Source organism: Macrosteles quadrilineatus, unplaced genomic scaffold, assembly GCF_028750875.1.
Source record: "Macrosteles quadrilineatus isolate MER2022 unplaced genomic scaffold, UCM_ALF_1.0 Scaffold_5__1_contigs__length_97177068, whole genome shotgun sequence".
NCBI lineage: Eukaryota > Metazoa > Arthropoda > Insecta > Hemiptera > Cicadellidae > Macrosteles > Macrosteles quadrilineatus.
The window spans coordinates 50,192,885-50,217,633 of NW_026542598.1; the positions used below are offsets into that span (position 1 = coordinate 50,192,885).

General features: G+C 34.2%; 1 protein-coding gene across 1 annotated transcript in view; it reads left to right on the forward strand.

The window, feature by feature from the left end:
* Positions 1–6,793: 6,793 nt before the first annotated feature.
* The window catches only part of LOC128994506 (eyes absent homolog 2-like), a 93,382-nt gene continuing 75,426 nt past the window's right edge, over positions 6,794–24,749 (forward strand). Inside the window, exons 1-2 of the mRNA XM_054419103.1 lie at positions 6,794–6,938; positions 9,410–9,530. Of these exons, the coding sequence (XP_054275078.1) occupies positions 9,417–9,530 (114 nt within the window). The 5' untranslated portion in view covers positions 6,794–6,938; positions 9,410–9,416. The remainder of the gene's footprint in view (positions 6,939–9,409; positions 9,531–24,749) is intronic.

Genomic DNA, 24,749 nt, shown 5'->3' on the forward strand with positions numbered 1-24,749 from the left:
CCTTTGTGTTTGTGGTGAACATATATAAAATAGCCTTCAAATAAAATTGTAGTACCTACAGCAATTCTCATCTCTACACTCGAAAACGCACATTTTTCTTCTCATAACTTGCACACAATAATTTGACGATTTCCCTGTCTACGGTTAGAACGGTGGAAAATACACCTATGGTCAATGGTAAATAGTCAATGGTAAAGTTCAACTATTTCATTGACGCTAGTTTCACTAATGTAATTTGTTATTCTTCATGTACCCTACCGTACTGATAAATAGCAGTAAGCCTACTACAAATTATTCTAGTAGGGCTTAATAGAAATAGGAATGAATGAAAACAAACTTGCTAGAAACCAACGTGAAAGCCTGTTTCAAAGTTGAGGTTAAACAAAAATACTGATAGCTAGCAACACCATACTATGGAAATAAACTGATCATTTACCTGAGACAAGCATACCGGATCGCTTCAGTCGTCCCCGGGCTCGGAAGCGTCCTATCCTTGCACGCCAAACTTGCAAGTCGATACCCATTTCTAACAGCAAGCTTTTCAAGTTCAACACACAGCAGTCTCAACAGAGAGTGGAGAGTGGTGAGGGTGAGATCGAGATGTTGATGGTCGTTGGCCGTTGCCGAAGACGAAGAAGGCAGTGGCGCGGCGGCGCTGAAGACTTCTGCGCATCACGTGACTTTCCTCAGCGATGGAACTGTCACTGTCACACTAGTTGGGGAGACAGTAGTTGTACAGTTTTCGGTTGTCGATACGTTTCTGGTTGTTCGTTGTCGTTCGTTGTTGTTGGTTAGGCTATTCGTTGTTGTTTGTTGTTTTTCTTTGTTCTTTTAATAGTTAATACTTATTTAATACTTAATTGTTATTTAATAGTTAATAGTTATGGAGCGGTTTAGTCCCGTTTTTTGTCAACACGAATTGATTGGGGACAGCATGTTTTTGAGATTTGCCAAGAAGTACTCTGGTTGTGGCACAGGTATGTTGTTATTTTAGCGGATTTAGGTACTCGTTAAACCTGATTTAATTTGAGATTAAATTTGAGATTTAATTGAAAATCAATCCAGGCAAATGGAAATTAGCTTAGACTGCATGTATGCTGCTTTGGGGTATTTCGGAATTTTATTATTAATGTTTATTTGGTTATTGATTTGGTTTTATTCATTTAATTTATTAATTAAACGACTATTCAGAACTGATTTAAGATTATATCTCTAAAACTACATTTTTATTTTGAATAGTTAAAAAGAAAACCGAGCATATAACAAATAGATTTTTAATTATTTTTAATTTGACTTTGTAAATTAATATAATAATTAGACCTAATGAAATAATGGTCAGATTTTATAAATAACTTAAACAACACTAACGTTTATCATTGGACTACTAAGTTTAATTTGTAGTACATTATTTAATTTAAATTCGTACTTCAGCTTCAGCAAACACACTAGCTTAAAATAAGGTTTCATTAAAAACTAACAGAAGATCCCAACCTTTAATTTCTTTTGATAGTTTGAACAGGCTCTTCGTTTCCTTAATAACATTACAGTACTTAAGAAGGTGATTTTAGAATTGTTCAAGGATGTTTTATCTATGTTCAAAATTAGGATGTGGTACACCCGGTCAGCCATTCCCTACAGATTGAGTAAAGTCATAATATTCCAAGTAAAATATAAAATGTAAGTCTCATTTATTGAAAAAAAGGTGAGCCGAAGTCCACTAATTCACCTAAACGTGTTTTAAAATGTACAATCTGAAATTGATCCATGTAGTCCTATCAACAAAGAAAATAATGTACGTTTTACTTTCGAAATTTTGTTATGGTTACAACAATATCCATTTCAGTGTCAGGAAATTATGGAGAGTGGGGCCTGTGTAAAAGTGGTCAGGACACGAAAACACTTTGTAGCCGACTTCGAGGCTGCACCACGAGCAGAAAAGTCTGCGTGCTGATTGGCACAAATGACATAATTCAGATCAGTAAAACCAACGAGCAGCTGGTAATTTAAAAAATTCTTTAGCAATTAATAAATTTTATGATTATTCAGCTTATACAACTCAATTCGTATTACTAATTTCAATTTAAGGTTTGACTAATCTCCCAAGTTGGTTCTAAATTTTATGAAGTATAACCATAGAATTTTTGTAATGCTAGAGTGCATGTCAATTTAATTGAATACATTAAACAAAAAATTCAGTCAAAACTTAGCCGACAGTATGTATTCCATACCCTTGATATGAGGTGAAAAGGTGCAGTGCACCATTAACCGTTAGCATTAAGTTAAACTTAGCAATATATGTTTTCCAGTCCAGGAAATTAGGAAAAGTGAAACATAATATAACCAAAATTGCAAACATCCTGTCGAGAAAATCGGAGACGGTGGTTATTTGCACTATACCACCAATACCGAGGTTTGAAAACGGAGAACTCATCAACCATCGATACAGGATCAGCCGTTCAAAGTTGAACCAACATGTCTTGTCGTTGGAAAACAGTGAGTACTGATATATTTTGCTGCATTTCATAGGAATTAAAGAATTGACGTTGTCAATAACACATTTTCCTGTTTACATTGCAATTTCTTTAGGTCATTCTGTATAGCAATCGAAGATTTTACATGCCTTAATTTAAAGCTACGAAGAAAATACAACAATGAAAATGTGATAGAAATCTTTGTTGGCAATAAAGGTCAGCTTCTCTAAGTTTTATGGCGATGTATTTATTTCAATTATTATATTTCATTATTAAAAGCAACCATATATACTTGTACAATCAGTAATAAAATTTGGTGCAATCATTCGGGGTCATGGTTAGAAAAATTTTTAAATGTATAACATTATTTAACCATTTTCGTGACTTTGTTGCCATTTTACGCCAACATCCTACACTTTTATTTCAATTATAATATTTTATTATTAAAAGCAATCATATATACTTGTACAATCAGTAATAAAATTTGGTGCAATCAATCTGGGTCATGGTAAGAAAAAATCTTAAATGTATAACATTATTTGACCATTTTCGTGACTTTGGTGCCATTTTACGCCAACATCCTACACTTTTATTTCAATTATTATATTTTATTATTAAAAGCAACCATATATACTTGTACAATCAGTAATGAAATTTGGTGCAATCATTCGGGGTCATTGTAAGAAAAAATCTTAAATGTATAACATTTCTTAACCATTTTCATTACTTTGGTGCCATTTTACGCCAACATCCTACACTTTTATTTCAATTAATATATTTTATTATTAAAAGCAACCATATATACTTGTACAATCAGTAATAAAATATGGTGCAATCAATCAAGGCCATAATAAAAATAATTTGTGAATGTGTCACATTATTTGACCATTTTCGTGGTTTCGGTGCCATTTTACGCCAACATCCTACACTTTTATTTTAATTATTATATTTTATTATTAAAAGCAATCATCTATACTAGTACAATCAATAATAAAATTTGGTGCAATCATTCGGGGTAATGGTAAAAATAATTTGTGAATGTGTCACATTATTTGACCATTTTAGTGGTTTCGGTGCCATTTTACGCCAACATCCTACACTTTTATTTCAATTATTATATTTTATTATTAAAAGCAATCATCTATACTTGTACAATCAGTAATAAAATTTGGTGCAATCATTCGGGGTCATGGTAAGAAAAAATCTTAAATGTATAACATTATTTAACCATTTTCATGACTTTGGCGCCATTTTACTTAAACATCCTACACTTTTATTTCAATTATTATATTTTATTATTAAAAGCAACCATATATACTTGTACAATCAGTAATAAAATTTGGTGCAATCATTCGGGGTCATGGTTAGAAAAAATCTTAAATGTATAACATTTAATTTAACTATTTTCGTGACTTTGTTGCCATTTTACGCCAACATCCTACACTTTTATTTCAATTATTATATTTTATTATTAAAAGCAATCATCTATACTAGTACAATCAATAATAAAATTTGGTGCAATCATTCGGGGTAATGGTAAAAATAATTTGTGAATGTGTCACATTATTTGACCATTTTCGTGGTTTTGGTGCCATTTTACGCCAACATCCTACACTTTTATTTCAATTATTATATTTTATTATTAAAAGCAATCATATATACTTGTACAATCAGTAATAAAATTTGGTGCAATCATTCGGGGTCATGGTAAGAAAAAATCTTAAATGTATAACATTATTTGACCATTTTCGTGACTTTGGTGCCATTTTACGCCAACATCCTACACTTTTATTTCAATTATTATATTTTATTATTAAAAGCAATCATCTATACTTGTACAATCAGTAATAAAATTTGGTGCAATCATTCGGGGTCATGGTAAGAAAAAATCTTAAATGTATAACATTATTTGACCATTTTCGTGACTTTGGTGCCATTTTACGCCAACATCCTACACTTTTATTTCAATTATTATATTTTATTATTAAAAGCAATCATCTATACTTGTACAATCAGTAATAAAATTTGGTGCAATCATTCGGGGTCATGGTAAGAAAAAATCTTAAATGTATAACATTATTTAACCATTTTCATGACTTTGGCGCCATTTTACTCAAACATCCTACACTTTTATTTCAATTATTATATTTTATTATTAAAAGCAACCATATATACTAGTATAATCAGTAATAAAATTTGGTGCAATCAATCTGGGTCATGGTAAGAAAAAATCTTAAATGTATAACATTATTTGACCATTTTCGTGACTTTGGTGCCATTTTACGCCAACATCCTACACTTTTATTTCAATTATTATATTTTATTATTAAAAGCAATCATCTATACTTGTACAATCAGTAATAAAATTTGGTGCAATCATTCGGGGTCATGATAAGAAAAAATCTTGTATAACATTATTTGACCATTTTCGTGACTTTGGTGCCATTTTACGCCAACATCCTACACTTTTATTTCAATTATTATATTTTATTATTAAAAGCAATCATCTATACTTGTACAATCAGTAATAAAATTTGGTGCAATCATTCGGGGTCATGGTAAGAAAAAATCTTAAATGTATAACATTATTTAACCATTTTCATGACTTTGGCGCCATTTTACTCAAACATCCTACACTTTTATTTCAATTATTATATTTTATTATTAAAAGCAACCATATATACTAGTATAATCAGTAATAAAATTTGGTGCAATCAATCTGGGTCATGGTAAGAAAAAATCTTAAATGTATAACATTATTTGACCATTTTCGTGACTTTGGTGCCATTTTACGCCAACATCCTACACTTTTATTTCAATTATTATATTTTATTATTAAAAGCAACCATATATACTAGTATAATCAGTAATAAAATTTGGTGCAATCAATCTGGGTCATGGTAAGAAAAAATCTTAAATACATAACATTATTTGACCATTTTCATGACTTTGGCGCCATTTTACGCAAACATCCTACACTTTTATTTCAATTATTATATTTTATTATTAAAAGCAACCATATATACTAGTATAATCAGTAATAAAATTTGGTGCAATCAATCTGGGTCATGGTAAGAAAAAATCTTAAATGTATAACATTATTTGACCATTTTCGTGACTTTGGTGCCATTTTACGCCAACATCCTACACTTTTATTTCAATTATTATATTTTATTATTAAAAGCAACCATATATACTAGTATAATCAGTAATAAAATTTGGTGCAATCAATCTGGGTCATGGTAAGAAAAAATCTTAAATACATAACATTATTTGACCATTTTCATGACTTTGGCGCCATTTTACGCAAACATCCTACACTTTTATTTCAATTATTATATTTTATTATTAAAAGCAACCATATATACTAGTATAATCAGTAATAAAATTTGGTGCAATCAATCTGGGTCATGGTAAGAAAAAATCTTAAATGTATAACATTATTTGACCATTTTCGTGACTTTGGTGCCATTTTACGCCAACATCCTACACTTTTATTTCAATTATTATATTTTATTATTAAAAGCAACCATATATACTAGTATAATCAGTAATAAAATTTGGTGCAATCAATCTGGGTCATGGTAAGAAAAAATCTTAAATGTATAACATTATTTGACCATTTTCGTGACTTTGGTGCCATTTTACGCCAACATCCTACACTTTTATTTGAATTATTATATTTTTTTATTAAAATTAATCATCTATACTAGTATAATCAGTAATAAAATTTGGTGCAATCAATCAGGGTCATGATAAGAAAAAAAGTAATTTTGTCAAATTATTTTACCATTTTTCTGGTTTTAGCACCTCTTTCGCTAAGGTCCTACTCTTTTTTTCAATTTTCATAACTTATTAAGAGCAATCATGTTTCTTTATATAATCAATAATAAAATTTGGTTCAGTTTAAATAGGGTCAAGGTAAATACATATTTCTTAATGTTCACATTATTTGCCATTTGCGTAGTTTTTACCACCAGTCAAGATTACTTATATTTATGTTTTTATATTATTTTATTAATGCATTTTAATAATTTCAAAGTAATTCTTATAATTAAATAGGTTATAACCCTTAAAGCTTAGAGTTTTTGAAAATATAAAGTACGGGAATCGGAGGTCTACTTGTGCAAAGCACTGACTACTTCGTAGGGGTAAACTCAAATGTCTGGTGGAGGGGGAAACTTTGGAGGGATGACAGCTGGTGATAGCTATCTTCACGGCCGTGAACTTTGGATGTGTTGTTATTGATCTGTGATCAGCTGGCGGAGTGGCGTTCGGTTGGTTTGTTGTTCTCTCTATTTATGTTTACAAATTAAACGTAGATAACCTCTAACTCTAGGTAAATTTAATTTAATTGATTTCGCAGAGTATATTTTTGGTGGACTAATGAGTCCATTGTTATTACTATTATTTTTGTAGTTAAAATACGGAACGGAGTACAATTTTGAAACCTACGTACAATTCAAGGTAAGAGTTAGGCCTAACTTGGAGTAGACCTAACCAAACAAAATGTTGTCCATTCATTTATGTTACAGTTATATAATAATTTTATTAAATTAAGTAGATTATTGTTTTTGGGCAGCTATTGTCATGAATAACAGATTAACTATTTGTATCTTAAGAATCTTTGTAGTTTTGAGATTAAGGGGCTGCAGTTTCATAACTGACTTATGAATACAGCAGGCATAAATTATTTACTGATCATAAATTTATAAGTCTTTTGCCACTATAATAATTAGGCCCACCTATAGTTCGGCCGCTTAGAAAACAACCTGCGCACTAATGCTAAACCAATGCTGGAGGAGGTCGCTTTCTAAGCGGCCGAACTATAGTTAGCTGTGATTGATTTTTAATTCCCAGAAACACAATTAATTTCTATCTGACGTTTTGTTCCTTGTAGGCCTATCTGTTACTATTTCCTATAAGCAGAATTTGGATTGGAGTTGTCAGTAGGCCTACGTCTAATTGGGGATATCAGATTTCAGAAAGTGTCTTGGTTGTTTCTTTGTTTTAACTGGGAAGAAAAACTTATCTGCAAGTAGCCTTCTAAACCCAGGGCAGAAACCTAGCCCACTGTTGTACCGGTAATGTATTAACTTTCTGATAAAATGCATGTATAAGTTTACTCCCTGATATCTCTGCAGTTTTGTAAAAATAGCCGACTCGTGCAAAGTATTCACACTGAACCCTTCTAAAATGCTACCTATTTAGGTACAAAACATACATAGGCCTACTGGCCTACAGTTAATTCTGTGTAGTAAGTACATTGTTGATTCAAGTATGGGTGCTTACTTCAGGAATAGATGTGGGTCTACATTTAAGATAGTTAACGTTGTCAGAATTGAATATAAGAGTTTTTTTGGGCACACTTCCATATCTGTTGGCACAAACAACCGAATGAGTAATAATGATTGTTTAATTTGATATATCGTTTGGTTATACGATATATAGAAACGATATAATCGATATATCGATCGATATTTTCATTCGGTTGTTTGTGCCAACAGATAATGGAAGTGTAGGCCTACCCATTTTTTTTTACGTTTTTACATGTTTACAGGACCTATTTAAACTCTATATTCAAAGTATATAGTCATAAACGATTTTTGTTTTGATGGTTTGATTTTACACAGACATAGTTAAGTAAAAAAGCGCGCCCTTGACAAAGTCACAAAGACTGATGTGTAAAAAAAACAGGGTCTGGCACGTGAATCCTTCCTCTGTTAGGGTCTGTTCATGTGCTTCATTTAAAGTTGTGGAAAAGGTAACTTTTAAGGGAAATTCCTTCTTAGTCAGTTTAGTATGGCAGTTTGAACGGAGTAACGGAGTCAGCCAACTTCGCTTTGATAGTGTAGGTGCCCAAGTGAGCTACAACCAATCTTGGATAATGCTTAGGTTTCTCATCTACATGATAATGAGTGCTTTTTAGCATGGATTTATGAGGTAACTAACCTACAGGGCTTAGGAAAACTCAAATGCATATAACAGAGCGTTCTCCGTCCCTCGGTAAAGAACTGGATCAAAACTGATAGAAACCGTTTCCTGTTGGTAACAAAATCAACACAACATAACCATTAATTGAAACCTATAGTAAAGAAAAGATAAGAGGTGATATTTGAAGATGAAATTCTTAAATATAGGTACGGTACATAGAATGGTTGGTAGGTATGTCAAAATAAAGGTCATGTAATAAATAAAGAAATATAAAAGCTAAAGAATCCATGTGGTACTTACTTTTGACTTGTTCTTGTTTAGACTTCTTTAAGTTTAAAGTGAATAATATTTCATCTACCCTACTGAGTTATTTATCGTAGAAAGCACAGTCTAAGTATATTGGTCAACATTGATAAGTAAAAACAAAACACTCAGATTTGAGAAATACATATTTGTTTGTTTTTATTATAATTTAATTCACATATTTCAGCTGATCGAATAACGTAAATAAACATTTGAAGTTTAAATGACTTGCCAAAGGATGATATATAGATTGTTTTCACGAAAAACTACTTAAAAATGAGTGATTTGTATATTTCCCCGGGTAGTAAGTAAAATTAAAATCTTTTAAATGAAACCTTATTTATGAAAATTGGTAAAGAAATAAGGAAGTTATGGTCTTCTGACAAAAAAAGTACTTTAGAACTTATTGCCAGCTCCCTACACTCTAGTTAGCCTAGTTATATTCTACTTACTTTAATTGTTTCCATTGTAAACTTAATTACATTACTAAACACTATTCATGTTCTCAGGGTTTGAATCCTTTTAAAATGGAAACATAGCAGGCTAATTGACTTTTACTTATCACTATAACCAAAATTACAATAAATAAACAAACAAAATTAATTCCCAATCATAAATTTATTTAATAAAATTTGTTTGGTGAGCTAAGTTCAACAAATTATAAATAGGCCTACATTTGTAATTCACATATTCTCTTGTAGTGACGGTATGGCTCCTTCAACAAGAGATGTTGATTTGGCAGTTTGCAAAGTAAAAAGAAAAAGTCGATGGGACGTTCGTCCTGAAGATCTCCAAGTTAGTCATAAGAAAACTTCATGCAAGGTAAGCCAGTTTAGACCAGATATATTCTATTTTTAATTTCATTATTTTTATTTATTATGTTATGACAAAGAAGTATTATTGTTTTCTGGGTCTGAAACAGCACTGATATCTTAGCTTTTCAGCCAGCGGCGGTTCTAGGACCTTGTCTAGGGGTGGGTGCCAGGGTATTCCAAACTCCCTTAACCCCCCCCCCCCCCCCTAAGGGTCTAAGGTCTAAGGGGGCCTCCTCTGGAAAATTTGGTATATTTAATTGGTCTACACACTACACGTGCATGTTAGAAAAGACTAAATGTGTTAGTATGTGGGGACACCGGTCGTTAGGAATATTTTCCTAGCCAACACTCGTGCAAGCACAGTATGCACTGGTATGGTGCGGTGGAAATCGAGAAGAGTTTGGTTTTTGGCCTGAAAATTAATTTTTCAGGGTCTAATGCGTAGGGCTCGAGCCCCTGTAGCTTCCTGTGTAAATAGCACTGTTTTCGCCCAAAACCAATCATCTTGTAATAAATACTAGGCCACCAATGAATAGCTTATTGAAAACATAGTTAGCCTCAAGCTCGCTGGCCAACATTTTTTTCAAGACCTTTTCTTAGCTTTAAGAACCACCTGAGGGAAATGTTCCTAGGTCTTACCACAAAGCATGGCTGCCACAAGTGTATCTGTGTCCCAAGGCTCAAATTTGAGCTACCTAGCATTTTGGAAAATGCTAGAACTCAGGTAGAATATACTGCATCTGTTGTGTCCTACAATTCCATCATTTGTCAGGGTGACAAAGCTCAAAACTATACATGTAGGACATGTAGGTAGTCTAGTTGTGCGGGAATTGACCATACTAGAACACATGTAGAACACATACGTTGTCGAAATGCTGGAATCAAACTAGTCTATCCTGTTTTGAAGATGAGTTTCTAACCAGTAGACCAGCAACACACCCTCAGCTTTTTAATTTTGGCCACAGGTCCTTTAAATAAGAAAACTCCTTCAGCAGCTTTTCAGCATTTTGCTGTGTCTGCTCGGACTCATTATGTTGTCGCACCCAAATGTAGTTTACCATGAGTCCTGTGTCAGTCCCTTACACTGCCTTTTTTCTGTTCCATTAGTGTGATCATCTAGGCCCTACCCTCTGTCAGGATCCCGATCTTTGTCTAGTTGAGTATGAGATGGTATGAGGGGAAATCTTGATCTTGAAATCATTATCTTACAATCTCTCATTGCCCCTATATATTGTCAAGCCTGGCTGAGCAAATTGTATGTTTTTGCTGAGGTTAACTCCAAAATTTCATCAGCATAGTCAATGAAGCATAACATACAAAGCAGGACCAAGATCAATCTCAGTGTAGTAGCCCACCAGACACAAGTGTAATTTTGTCTGTCCTCCAAGATTAGTTTACACCTCCCAGCTTGCATTGCCCAGCAAATATCATCCAACCATTCTTTTGTATAAAGTATAGGATTTGAAGAGTTTTTGCTGGCTCACAATAGGCCTGTTGATTTATAAATTGAAACTTGATAAAGTCATATAGTTTTTATTAATCTCACTTGAGAAAAAGAGAGAAAAATGTAAATAGAGTGATTTTAGCAAATTAGCAAAATAATAAACAAAAATAAGCAGCCAAAAATTTATATTCATGTAAAAAGGTATTCCACAAAATTTATAATCTTATAAAGAACTTAAAGTTACAGTATCATATTTTTAAACTGCCATGCGTATTTATTCAATGGACGCCGCCTTCAGTTTGAGAAAGGTGTCCTGCACACGTTCAAAAGTAGTTGTTTGCGTCGTGTAGATTGCAGGCGTTTCATATTGCCAGTCTGTACAGTAGAGACAGAAACGCCTATTTTTCAACTGTTGAAAAATAGGCGTCGCCTACTCATTGTTTTATCTAAGACTGCTTGTTTACATATCGCCGTGTTTTTAAGTATCAAGAATAATAAAATAAAATAATAATTCTTAATAGATTTAAAAACTGGTTTTAACAGATTTATTTTTTAACAATACTGTAATTGATAGTTTCTACAGAGAACGCTTGTAATTTTCTCAAGATTTATTCCGCGACTTTATAAGTGAAAACTGAACCCGCCTTACTACCATCAGCTGCTGTAAATATAATGCAACTTAATTTCTTTGTTTTCATTAAAATCGTACAAAATTGCCATAGATTGTTTGGATCCGATTGTATCGACTATTCGCCAACGCAGTGTGGATTGATCAATTTAATTTGTGGGGTGTGAATTATATATCCCTTGAAAGAGACCCATATCAGTATATCACAGAACGTTACAGGCACTCTAGTCTGTGTCTCTGATGTTGACGTTTGACAAAATAAATGCCGAAATTTAAATTGTTGATTTGATTGTAGGTAACAAACTGGTACGTAAACAAATTACTATGAGTTCGATATCTCTGTGCTGGTGTAGACTTCTACATTTCTATTACACTCTAAACGAGCAATTTGTTTATAGAGATACAAGATTCTCTTTGAATTTTATTGTTTTATGTACAGCATTAGCTATCTTTAACTGTTTCAACCAGTTTAAAAAATCGTATTTTCGTAGGGTTTTATTTTTCTACGTCTCATCCCATTGGTGTCATCGTTCAAGAAATGTTTTCTTCCCAAAAAGTCCAGCTCTTTCATTAAGAATACACTATGTAAAATTTTTGTAGGCCTATCACTGATCCTATTGATAGTACAGATATAAAGTCAATGATAGTACTCCGCGGCTGTGCTAACCAACGGTGCTAACTAGAGACGGCTATGGCCAAGTGCATCACCACCAGCTTTAATAATTATATCAAAATTGAAAAAAAAATGCCAGAAGATGCTATGTCATCCAGGTACTTTAAAGAATATTGTATATTTGTATTTATTTAACATCCAAAGTCTAGAATGTCTACTCATATCGGTATTCAAAGCTCCTACCTGTCACATTGTACGAGCTAGTTTTGACTTTTATACGTCATTATAATGACATCCACACGCTACATTATACCCCGGAACTCGTAATAGTAATTAATTGTCGCACCCTTGGCGGGGGAGGGCGCCCGGTGGTGGGCGGGGGTGTTTTTTACCCGGGGAACTCTAACAAGATGTACTCCAGCCCTAACTGAATCACCCGGGGGCGGAAATAATTGAAATTTGAGTAAGCCTCCAAATTGTTTTCAGGGCGTAAACCTTTCCCCACGGGACGACGCTGTAACCTGTGTGTTGTCAGTCCCGGGGGCCACGACGACGGGGAGTCTGTACAACCTGCGACGCTGTTGGCTAGTGTAATCACAGACTATAGAATATGTAATGGTTTAATCTATAGTCTGTGGTGTAATGCTTACTATTTTATAGACCAATGAGTTTTCTTTGTGCTTATCCATCACACAGGAGTGTTTCTTGGGTAGCTAACGCCATTAATGGTCCGCTTGTGATAAATACTGTAGTATTTTCCGTCATTTTATACCAGTCTTTAAGCCATCAACTCACTTAAGGAAAATGTCATACAGTAAATAGTTTATCTTTCTAAGGTATGTTCCAAAATTGTTCCCATCTTGATTTGCTACCACATATTATCACTTAGCCAACGCAATAAGAAATGTTAATAAAAATTACCGAATCAGTTGTACCATAGACAAATAGAATTTTTGGGATCTTTATTAAATATTATTTAATTTTACTTGTCTGTGGATGTACATTTTTATCTTTAACAGGACGAATGGGGTTTTTGTTATTGTAAATAAATGACTATAGAATTTATCACAATAATAAACACATGTGAGTTCTGATAGCGATATAATATTTTTAATTTTAATTACAACTATTTTTCGTGTGAATCAGTTGCCAAAAAGATAAATTGTACAGTTTGTCCCTCGATACTTCTACAGTATTCTTTCTGACCGCGGAATAAATTTTGTTTTGTCCCCACAACGCATGTATTAGAACAGATGGTTATCGCTCCATGATATATATTGTTATGATGATATTGCATTTGTAAGGCAATAATTGGTTGATCTGCAGTGTTGTTATTCTTTATTAATTTTTGTCATTTGCATATTACAATAAAAGCATGACATATTACACTAATCCTCTTCCACTAACGCCCAGCTGCTTACTGGTCTTGTCTCGTAGTTTAATCCTACTCAGGTGGGAGGCAGCGATACTGCTTTCTGCTATTCCTTGACCTATTTATATCTTGACTACGTTTACAAACAACGTCACCGCCCTTCTCTTGCATAAAATATAATTGTATTCCAATAAGGCAACAGAAATAGTAAATCAATTAATTTACTCAGTCACAGCACTGAGACGTCAATTTACATGCGGCTCCAATTTTAAGCTAAATCCGAATTATATGCAGAAGTTAAGAATGGAGTCTTGATCTATGTGGCTTTTGGATTTGTTGCAGACGACGATTAGCTGATTCTGTAGCAAGGTCCTTGCGTTTTTTTAGAATGAGAGATTTTGTCGATATGAGTACACTTGAAAATATCCGGATACACATGATTCACATCAAATCGGATTTCAGATTCTACAATTCACTTATAGCATCCAATGTTATGTAACTTAGGACGTGATGAAAGGCTCAAATTACCGACTATATTATCTTACCAACTGTATATTTTTCCTAGTCACCTCTGAATATTCTTCCGGTCAACATTCGGATGATGTAGTTTATTCCAATGTTTTCATCGTAGATAATTCCACATAATAAAGTGTCTGTGATGATACCTGCTTCTGTGTGTGTGTACGGTTGTGAGTGTGTGTGTGTGTGTGCGGTGGACCGCAATGTACGGCTCGCATGTCCAGTGTCCAGCCACAGCCGAAGCCCCGTCTATGTTTGTGGCTGTGCAGTCTCCACTCCAGCTAACATGACTGACGTCCAGACAGATACGCTGAGACACCACAACAATCGGGCTTCGATAACCACAAGAGACTGTCTGTTGTCCTCCGATTGCGTACATTTTGTTTTTCTTTGTCCATTTGGTTTTTCTGATTTCAACAATGAATGTTTGTTTGTTTGGTGCTAGGATAGTTTGAACGTTTTCAACCAATTGTGCAGAATGAAAACATTTATGCGATGCGATAGGGTGCTAAATCGCTTGCTGCTCTGGATTTTGTAACTGGGACGAGTAGTTACTATTTATTTGGATATTTCTTTTAGAGTTAATTCCAATAAGATCACGAATCTAAGGTTCACTGTCGTAAGATTTACACTATTGGACTAGCGATTTCTACAACTTAAATCGAAGCAACTGATCACGGTTTTACCTACTTGATCACGGAAAGAGTATAACTTGTATTTATGTATATATATCCAAAATTTCTTTAGTAAAGTGACTTATTTATGGAAAACCTTATTTATCAACCATTTTTGTTATTACATTGTAGATTGAAAATACTCTTGTATAGATTTAATACAAGTTCAGTTTAAGGAAATTTTCAGGTATGCTATTGTCCCGTTTATGTAGACGGATATATTGTTTACTAGTTAGTAATCGTGATTCAACCAACTTTGAAACTATAATTAAGTATTAGTCCAATCATATAAGGACTTTCCCAGGGAAAAAATCCCGAAGATTTGTTCTCAGTGGTTTCTTATGTATTTTTTGGCGCTGAATCCGATTTTAAACTTTACCACCTCGTCAGAGGTGAGCTAACTTCAGAAATCGCGAAAAACTAATAAAATACTGTACTTGTTTTACTTTTTTGCGTATAACTCACAAACGGAGTATTTTTTTGCAATAACTGCCATTTACTAAATTAAAGTACACTAAATTCCCTACAATATACGTAAAATAATTTTATTTCTACGATGTTCCAAACTAACGCTAGAGCGCGCTCAAAATTCATCATTTTCTTTTACCTATTGGAAAACGTAGGAAACACCATTATAAATCCTTGGATTAGTCACCCAATGAACTCTATTTGATGAATATTGATTATTTTATAATTATATGGTATCGTTAGGTTACATTTAGTGGTAAAAATTTAAGTGATGTTTATAGCAATAAATTTACCATAGCAATAAATAAATAACAAAACAATTTTCAATTTAAACTAGAGGACCCATGCCGCTCCGCAGCGTTAAAATAAATATAATATTCGAGAAATAATCAAATTTATGATTTTTGATTGAACAATACAGTATCTTAAACACTTAAATAAAATCCGATATTTCACTAAAAGTTCTTAGACCAAAATATATAGGATTATATAATTATAACTGGTGAAATACATCTTAAATTGATGTAAGAATTCGAAAATAATCAAATTATGTTTTTTAGTCGAGTACAGTAGGTAAATATATGCCGATTCTTGATGTGAAATATTTGTGTGCATGGCATCAATTTGTGACCTAAATCATTAAAATCGGTCAGGTAGAAGAGCCAAACGAACTCGGAAAAGAGAAACCAAATTTAACTCCTATAAGAAATACATGGGGAGTGATTTCGTTTACGTATACGCCGAGTGTTATTATAGATAAATATATACCGATGCTTGATGGCAAATCTGTGCGTGCATACCTTCAATTTGAGAACTCAATCATGAACATCGGTTGGGTAGGAGAGCCAAACGAACTTGGCAAAGAGAAACCAAATTTATATCTCATAAGATATACATGGAGAGCAAATTTCGTTTACGTATAATCTGAGTGGGATTATAGACATGCCGATGCTTGATGGCAAATCTGTGCGTGCATACCTTCAATTTAGAACCTCAATCATGTTAATCGGTCGGGTAGAAGAGCCAAACGTAGTCGGAAAAGAAAACCCATTTTTTTATATATAAGATACCTTTGAAAATAATTATTATAAACCAATGTGTAAATTATAAATATAGTTTAATATGCTGGGGCTGCAGTATAGATACCATTTTCTTCATATATGTACATGATATAGATAGTATCTTTATAAAATGTACACACTATATACAGAAAATAGACAGAGATGTTGACTGAAATCCTATAGACGAGCTTCTATTTATTAAATTAACATGTACAACTATAACTTTTATTTTACTATTTTCTCCCCTATTGTCATCCCCTCCACCTTACTGAGCTTTGAGATGGATGTTCTGTAGAAGGACCTTGGATGTTGTCCTCATCCAAGGGAACGTCTTCCACTTCATCATCTACGATGGTTGGTTCAGAGTTGGAGCAGTTCCCCTCACATTTCCCACATATTTTTGAGCAAAAGAGCCCTACTTGTCGGCAGCCGCAGTTACCTTCTTGCATGAGCATGCTACCAGTTTCAAGAGAGTATCTGGGGCTGGGCTCCGTAAGGTTGTAATAGGAACAAATGAGTTTGCAGTCTTTCTCCAGCCCCAATCCTCGGGTGACAACTTCTTTCTTGAACTTGGTAAAACACCCTCTGGGCTTCAGTTGGTAGAAGAGATAATATATTACCATTCATCTTATAAGCTGATGTAATACAACTCTTGAATCGCAGCTTATTCAGCTTGTTAGTGATATGGTTACCACCATACAAGGCCACCAAAGTCTCTCCCCTGCCTCGGTAATTTAGTTTGTTGTTGAATTGGGATTAGATAACCGGCAATGATAGGTATAGAGGTCGTTATATCTTATAACTGTCTTATGACTCGACGTCCGCTCTATTCCAACAAGGTAAAGTAAAGGCACTAAAGACAGTCAAATAAAGACGGCAAGTGAGGTGAAAATAGGAAAATAAAAGCTATAGTTGTTACATGTTAATTTAATAAATAGAAGCTCGTCTACAGCATTTCAGTCAACATCCCTGTCTATTTTCTGTATATAGTGTGTCCATTTATAATAATACTATCTATATAATATATATATATATATATATATGGAGAAAATGTTATCTATACTGCAGCCCAGCATATTATACTATATTTTTAATCGGCCCTATGATTTAATAATTTTCAAATGTATTTAAATTGAAAATTGTTTTCTTATTTTTTTCGCTATATGGTTGCCGACTATAAACTTCACTTGCATTTTTTTACCACTAAATGTGACCTAATGATACCATATAATTATAAAATAATCAATATTCATCAAATAGAGTTCGTTGGGTGACTAATTCAAGGATTTATAATGGTGTTTCCTACGTTTTCCAATAGGTAAAAGAAAATGATAAATTTTGAGCGCGCTCTAGCGTCAGTTTGGAACATCGTAGAAATAAAGTCATTATACGTATATTGTAGGGAATTTAGTGTACTTTAATTTTGTAAATGACAGTTATTGCAAAAAAATACTCCGTTTGTGAGTTATACGCAAAAAAGTAAAACAAGTACAGTATTTTATTAGTTTTTTGCGATTTCTGAAGTTAGCTCACCTCTGGCGAGGTGGCAAAGTTTAAAATCGGATTCAGCGCCAAAAAATACATAAGAAACCACTGAGAAAAAAACTTCGGGAATTTTTTCCTAAAAACATAATCTTTTTTCCTCATATGCTTGGACTATATTACAAGTTTGTAACTATTGTTTGACCTCAGATATGTTGTTGGGCATTATTATATGAGTAAAACATAATGACTTTTTATGTTTTTCCAAAGCATAATGTTGGAATTGTAAAATACTTTCTGAAATAGATAAAAAAAAAATGACATTACCTTACTCAGGCGTTGCCAACATGAAATAAACCAAAACAGGCTTCGCATTTTACGTTAGAATGGTTGAATTTAGAATTTTACTAGATTTCGATAAAAATACTTTACTTTCAAACGCGACCTCAGACATTTAATTGATAGTCAACTGACAGCTACTATCACGAGTAGGCTTAAGGAAGGTCTAATCGATAGTTGATTCAATTATCAAAGCGTCCTCTAGTCGTCAAATGAAGCCGGTCTAATTTGGGATTAGGAGGGTCTGATTTAATCTTCAAACACTAAAGACTGCCACCTCTCAGCTTCCCACCCACCAAGACTGTGATAAGCAGCTTAAGGTCTGATCGGAAGCCGGGGATGGTTCACGCCTAGGCTGTGATCAGACGTCCTGTCACACGGGGTTGTGCTCCCCATCCTGCGGACATCAATTTCCTACACTTAAGAAAATAAAAGATACATTGAAATTAGATCATGGTAACTGGTTGTGGCTAGGCAGCTGAACGACTTTAAGCTCGCCTAATAACCATAATAACCAGAAGACCGCTGTTTCGAGTCTGACAAAAGTAGGATTTTTTATGGTTCGAAACTGGACCTAGTCGTGCTTAATTTCTGTTATGGTTTAAAAATGTTGGGAGCGAGATGGTCCAGTGGTAGAGCTTGAAGCTTTGGAGCCCGATGTCACGGGTTCAAATTCCGCCTATCACCAATATGTGATAATGCCGTAACTCACTAGGACTAGCCTGAAGTAATGTGTGAAACAGTTCCAGACTAGAACTAACTAGCGTCCTAGGATGTGAGGGTGGGACATTAAAAAAGTATGGCATTCAAGTAGTTTTTTTTGCAATTCTAAGTTAACATGGGCTTTTGATAAATAATAAAAAGATGTTTTTTGACAGTAATAAAGATACCTACCCAAATCATACACTCCATTCAACTACTCAACTCAAATACTCAACTTGCATTCATATTCAGATTTATTTACGTGCACAAAGTACATACGTAGTTTTCTTAGTGAAGTCAATGGTGATATTGAATGACTAGCTGCTTGTTCCCGCGGCTTTCATACGACGTAAGAAATAAGAAGCGTATTACAATGGTGTTCTCTTGGTTTAATCGTTTTATGTATGAGTAATTTGTTCATTTTGCACTCTAACATAATTTCACAAATTGAAAATAGTTGACTGAAGAGTAAATATGATTTTACTGTACACATTATGTACATACCTAATTGTATAAGCAACATAATGATATCACAAATGGGTGAAAACATTGTACATCATCAATAGGGCACTACCATTGACTAAGTAAGTCAATGGCACTACTTAAGTTTGTATTGATGTTTGTTTTTGTGACCAACGTTTAGCCACTTGAAGCATCTGTCTACCCAAAAATGTTATAGAACCTAGATAAAACACCAATACAATAAGAACAGGGAGCATTAAGAGGTAATTAGAATTACGTAGAGCACATAAATAGCACGTTTATTCTTTAGAAGGGCGTTACAAGTGGAATATGACTTAAAGAGGTTTTCCTCGTCTTTGGCTCAAGTTAAGCAGGAAGTATTAACGCGAGAAGATTATTTAGTGCGAGTGAGAAGATTACTGGAGGTTGCGAAAAGTAAGTAGGATGTCTTTGCTTAACGTACTGGAAGTGATGGAAGTACTTGAGTTGTTCTTTTACATCACCATACATAGGGAGTGCGCCGAGCTAACAGGGGATATTAGTGAAAGTTACGGCACTGCTTTACATTATCATATTTGTCAAACTGTTACAAGTAGGCATATTTGAATATTATCTTCTACTCTACGTTTAACAACCTTTGGACCTTGATGTTATTAAAAAAAATTGCATTGCACAAAATATATTTTCACACTACTCACTCTCTCCCGAATTTTGAGTAGGCCCTACTGACCAATCGTGTATTTATACGAGATGAAAGATTTTTATTGAGCCTTTCAGTATTTTACAAACTCACTAAGATCAACGAACAAGACATTTTGATTGAACAAAAAATACGAATTTTTCAGATTTAAAGTAGTTAACATTTTATAACTAGTCTAAATCCCAACATTCATTTTACCATCCAACAATTGTTACATAAATGTATACATTGCTACTGTGTAAATTTTACAAGTACATTTTTTCAAGGATTGTTTTTAGTTTCACCCAATCCCCAGTTTGTGTATGAATGGAAGAGGTTTTATCTCGTGGGTTCTTCCATTGACTATAACACCTCTACAACTAAGTAGAGGTGTATAGTCAATGGATCTGCCAAGAAAATTACAGGGAAGTATTTGAGGAGTCTCCAGTAGTAGTCGGTCTCATTTGAAAGTTGGTCCTTGAATTTCTTTTTTTTTATTGGACAGCTAACTTATAAATTTTTTACTTACATATTAACCCCTTTGATCCATTAATAGTTTCAAATTTAATAGGTATAGCTTTTTGTCGAATGAATTGGCGTGGTAGCTCGGATTTCGATATCATTATTAATCATTGGGTGTGTTATGTAAGCAGTGAACTATCACAACTAGTTTTATAATGCCAGTTCGTCGAGCTGAGAGCTTTGATTTAAGAATTATTGGAAAAATTACTGAAAAATGAATTACAGCTACAAAAATTAGTATGGTACCCTGCGGGTGTATACGCTTAAGAATTATTTGAAAAACTACAGACAAAATAATTTAGCTAAACCAATGATACGATAAAGAAATAACATGGTACAATGGGGTGCAGGCTCAAAAAGGTATAGCTATCTCCATACCTTGATTGTTTAGGCAATACCTAACTTTTGTCAACTAGGATATCCAGTTCATGGTGTTCCCCCGACGCGATTCCCAATGTTTCGCCCAGCAGTCTTCCCTACTGAAGGCCTACTTCTACACCACCCTCTCCCTGAATCCTTACGTCGTATCCCGGTGGTCCAGAAGCTCCTCAACAGCGTCACCTGATCCCCGGAAGTTCCCTTCACCGATGCCGTCGTTGTCGTTACTGTTTTATTTATCCCCGCGACCGGCGACGCTTCCTCCCCTGTGTTGTGGGAAGATCGCACGATTTATCGGTAAACGCTGGCGAGGGTGATTTGACTTTTTTCATTTATTTCCGGCACTTTTACTGCTTGCTTCTTTACTGAATGAGACAGTGCCCAGAATAGGCTAGAGGGGTTTTAATGGAACTTACTGGGTATTTAAAAGTAGGACAAGAATTACAAAATAATTACAATTGAGATAGATTTTAGTTTGACCTAGCTGTACTTGATAATTGGTCTTTTAATAAATTGTAATGAAATAGCTGGACAAGCCATCTCACCAATGATGCATTCATATTTGGATTAGAATACACCTCAATTAATTGCGCCCCATCTCGTAATTTCGTGATATTGTTTGGTCGTTTATTAAGTCTTCAAATCCAGCTAAAATACTTAACTTTATAAACCAAAATAACTATAACTACTTTCGATTCGCAACGTTGTAGGAAACTTTTTCCTGTAATGAGATAATAATATTTTTCTCTATCAGCACTAATATTCCTTCCTATTTGCTTAAATTGTGACTTAAGTGATCATTGACTGCTGAGGCAGTTTCGATTTCTTGGTTGAACCAGGCCATGCTGCAGGATCCATGACGTCACACTAGTGGATAGATTTCATTGATAAATTCATTGCCATTGCCATTCCCATATGTTTTAGGTAAATAAACAAGCTGGCTGTTTGTAAGATTTTAATGGTAAGAGTTTAGTACAACTATCCACCACTGTGACGTAGTTTACGCTGCCTGCGCTGCAGCATGGTTGACCTGTTTTTCTAGCGGGTGAACCCTCTTCAGGCAACAACAATACAGCTCCTCAACAAGGAGTTAAAGACAATCATCTGATATCTGAAAGTTGTCAACGTCAACGAAAAACTTTCATTCGCATACGTTTTGTCCTCGATCTAGAGCGCCATCTTCAGGGCGACTTGACTTGCGCATAGATGACTTATCCCTTAATATATTTCGTATCACAAATTTACAATACGTGACCGTGGAAGCATTTTTTTCTATTGTGATGTCGGTCATTCCCCAGGTGCGGTCCAAGATGTTGAAGATGTAAGGGGGAGGCTACGGAGGAATCTGTCCTCCTGGAGCCTGGTCCGGTCGCACCCCGCGGCCCGTGACTGGCTAGTCATGGTCTACCGCGGACCTCTAGTCTCACGGTGTCGTGTGTCAACCACAGCCGCGACATTGCGACATGCGACAGTACAAGGTCGACAATACAACGTCGTCATCGTGGAAATCAATTGGAACTGAAGCTCAGATTTCGGGGGAACTCGACACAGTTCTACGGCAGGGGTCGGACAAGTCAGAGACGAACAGTTTTAGTATTCTGGTAGGTTACGAATCCTGGAATCATAAGATAATCTTTTGACAGTTTACAACATCTGGATAACTCATACAAAAAATGAAACCTGGTTGAAATTGAGTTTAGTTTACCCTAATCACACGAGTTAAATGTTCGTCATAAACAATCCAATGTTCGCTTGTGGCTTGAAATTTTATTCCCCGGTTCTGATGGTTTTATGTAAATATTCCAAATAATTCCGTTATCCCACATAACCCTAGAAAAGACACAGGATCAAAAAGATTCAAATTTATTGTTAAGAACAAAACGTAAAAAATAAATGTCCAAATCGTCCGTGTGAAGCTACAAAATAAAACCAACTTTCAATATAAGGTTTGGTTCTAGTTAATTAATTGAGACATATTACAGTAAAGGATTCAGTAAAAACAAAACTTTCTCAATCGAATAATTTAATTAGATTTTTATTTAAAATGATGCACGACTTATAAATGGTCTAGCTATAAATGGCTCCTTAATTATGTAAATTCCGAAGTTTCTGTCACAATCAACAGCTTCAGAAGCCTTGGATCGATTCATTGACCGATTTGAACTTTTAGCCTTCTTGCGCATGTTCTAATTTTAATAACCTTCCAACTACAACAATAATTACATATTAACTCTATAAACTAGTTTTAACAATCCTCTAAAAATGTATCAAACCGAAAGGTGGCGCTTTACCCGGGTGATGTAGTTCCTCTCTCAGGAACTATAGCATCAGTATAGCATTTGTTGTTAATTTTTGCATCCGCAGCAATCACCCATTATTTTTGGACGTATCCAAATAAGGAAAGAAGAAAGAATCAGAGGACGCATGTGCTTATTATGTCCCGTATATTTGAACATTTGGTTATGCTCTAGTTACAATGCAGAGTGATAACTGCTGGTATCTACAAATAACTGTTTGTTCGACAGGAAAAGAATAATATTTCCAAGTAAGCTATCAAACATTTGAAAAACACCTTATTTCGAGTATTTTCGAACAATGAATGAGCCATGATATTTATTTATTAAGTTTCTGAGGGAGCCCTTAAATTAAATCTGTTGCAAAATTAAAAACCATAATTATCGGTCATAGTGGATTGCTACTAAAGGATTATAGAGAATTTCATTTTATCAGTTTCTTACAACACGTGTATATTCAGAAACGTAAAAATCTATGTAATATGTAGTATTGATTTTATGTTATGCGATGAATTTCTGAATAAGGTCCTGTCCTAGAAAATCGAAAATCTGGAAGTACAGCAAACTCTCCAGCTTTCCAAACATCATTGCTGTATCATTAAACTAGAAGTAATTCCTACCACTTATCCGTTGTTTTTATGAATAGATCCATGCATGTTATGAATAGACATTCCATTTACTAGTTAAGAATTAAAAATGAAAACTGCTGAGTTGAGCTACCGACATAGTGAGCTCAAGTAAATTACTGGTTTCATTTAAATATTCCAATTTCTTAAACGTGTCAAGCTGCAAGGACTACTTATTAAATACTATAGTATATTTAATGGCACATCAACTGTAAGTAAAGTAATTTAGTATATTTAATGGCACATCAACTGTAAGTAACGCATACTTTAGGAAGAAATACAGTATAATCCCAGACGGTTGCCCACTGCTGTTTAGATGGAATGCCCACTTCAGTGTTCCTAAGTCAATGCCAACACATTCTAAATAATTTACACGTCCCTAATTTCAACTGTTGACCAACCACTATCACAAACACTTTAATTCATTTTGTTCATTTTTTACATATTTATTGTGATCGACAACGTTTAGTTTATCAAACGAAAGTTTATATATTCCCCGTTTAAGTTCGCTTTCTTCCCCTTCTTGTTCTTGTAATGTTTGAAATACTTTCTTACCTGAGGACGGTATCAGATCCCATATTCCGAAACGTCATGAAAACTTGTTTCTATTTAGCGAGATGGAAAATGTCCGCAATAAACTATTAGATAAAGTATAACCCAACTCTATTTTCCTATCTATCTATCTATATCTTAAAAGAGGAACTATGTATGTATGTATATATGTATGCACCTTATGGACTCAGAAACCGCTCGACAGATTGTAATAAAATTAAGCACATTATTCAAGGATGGTTGGTGTGAAGTTTGGTGCAGATCCGTCAAAAGGGCTCCGCCCCAGAGGGTTTTAAGTGGGCCAATGTCAGACTTTTTGAACAACAATGTTAACAAATAAATATAACTAGCTGTTACCTGGCAACTGTTTTGTAGGTTTGAATAATCACAACATATGCTGTATTAGTCATG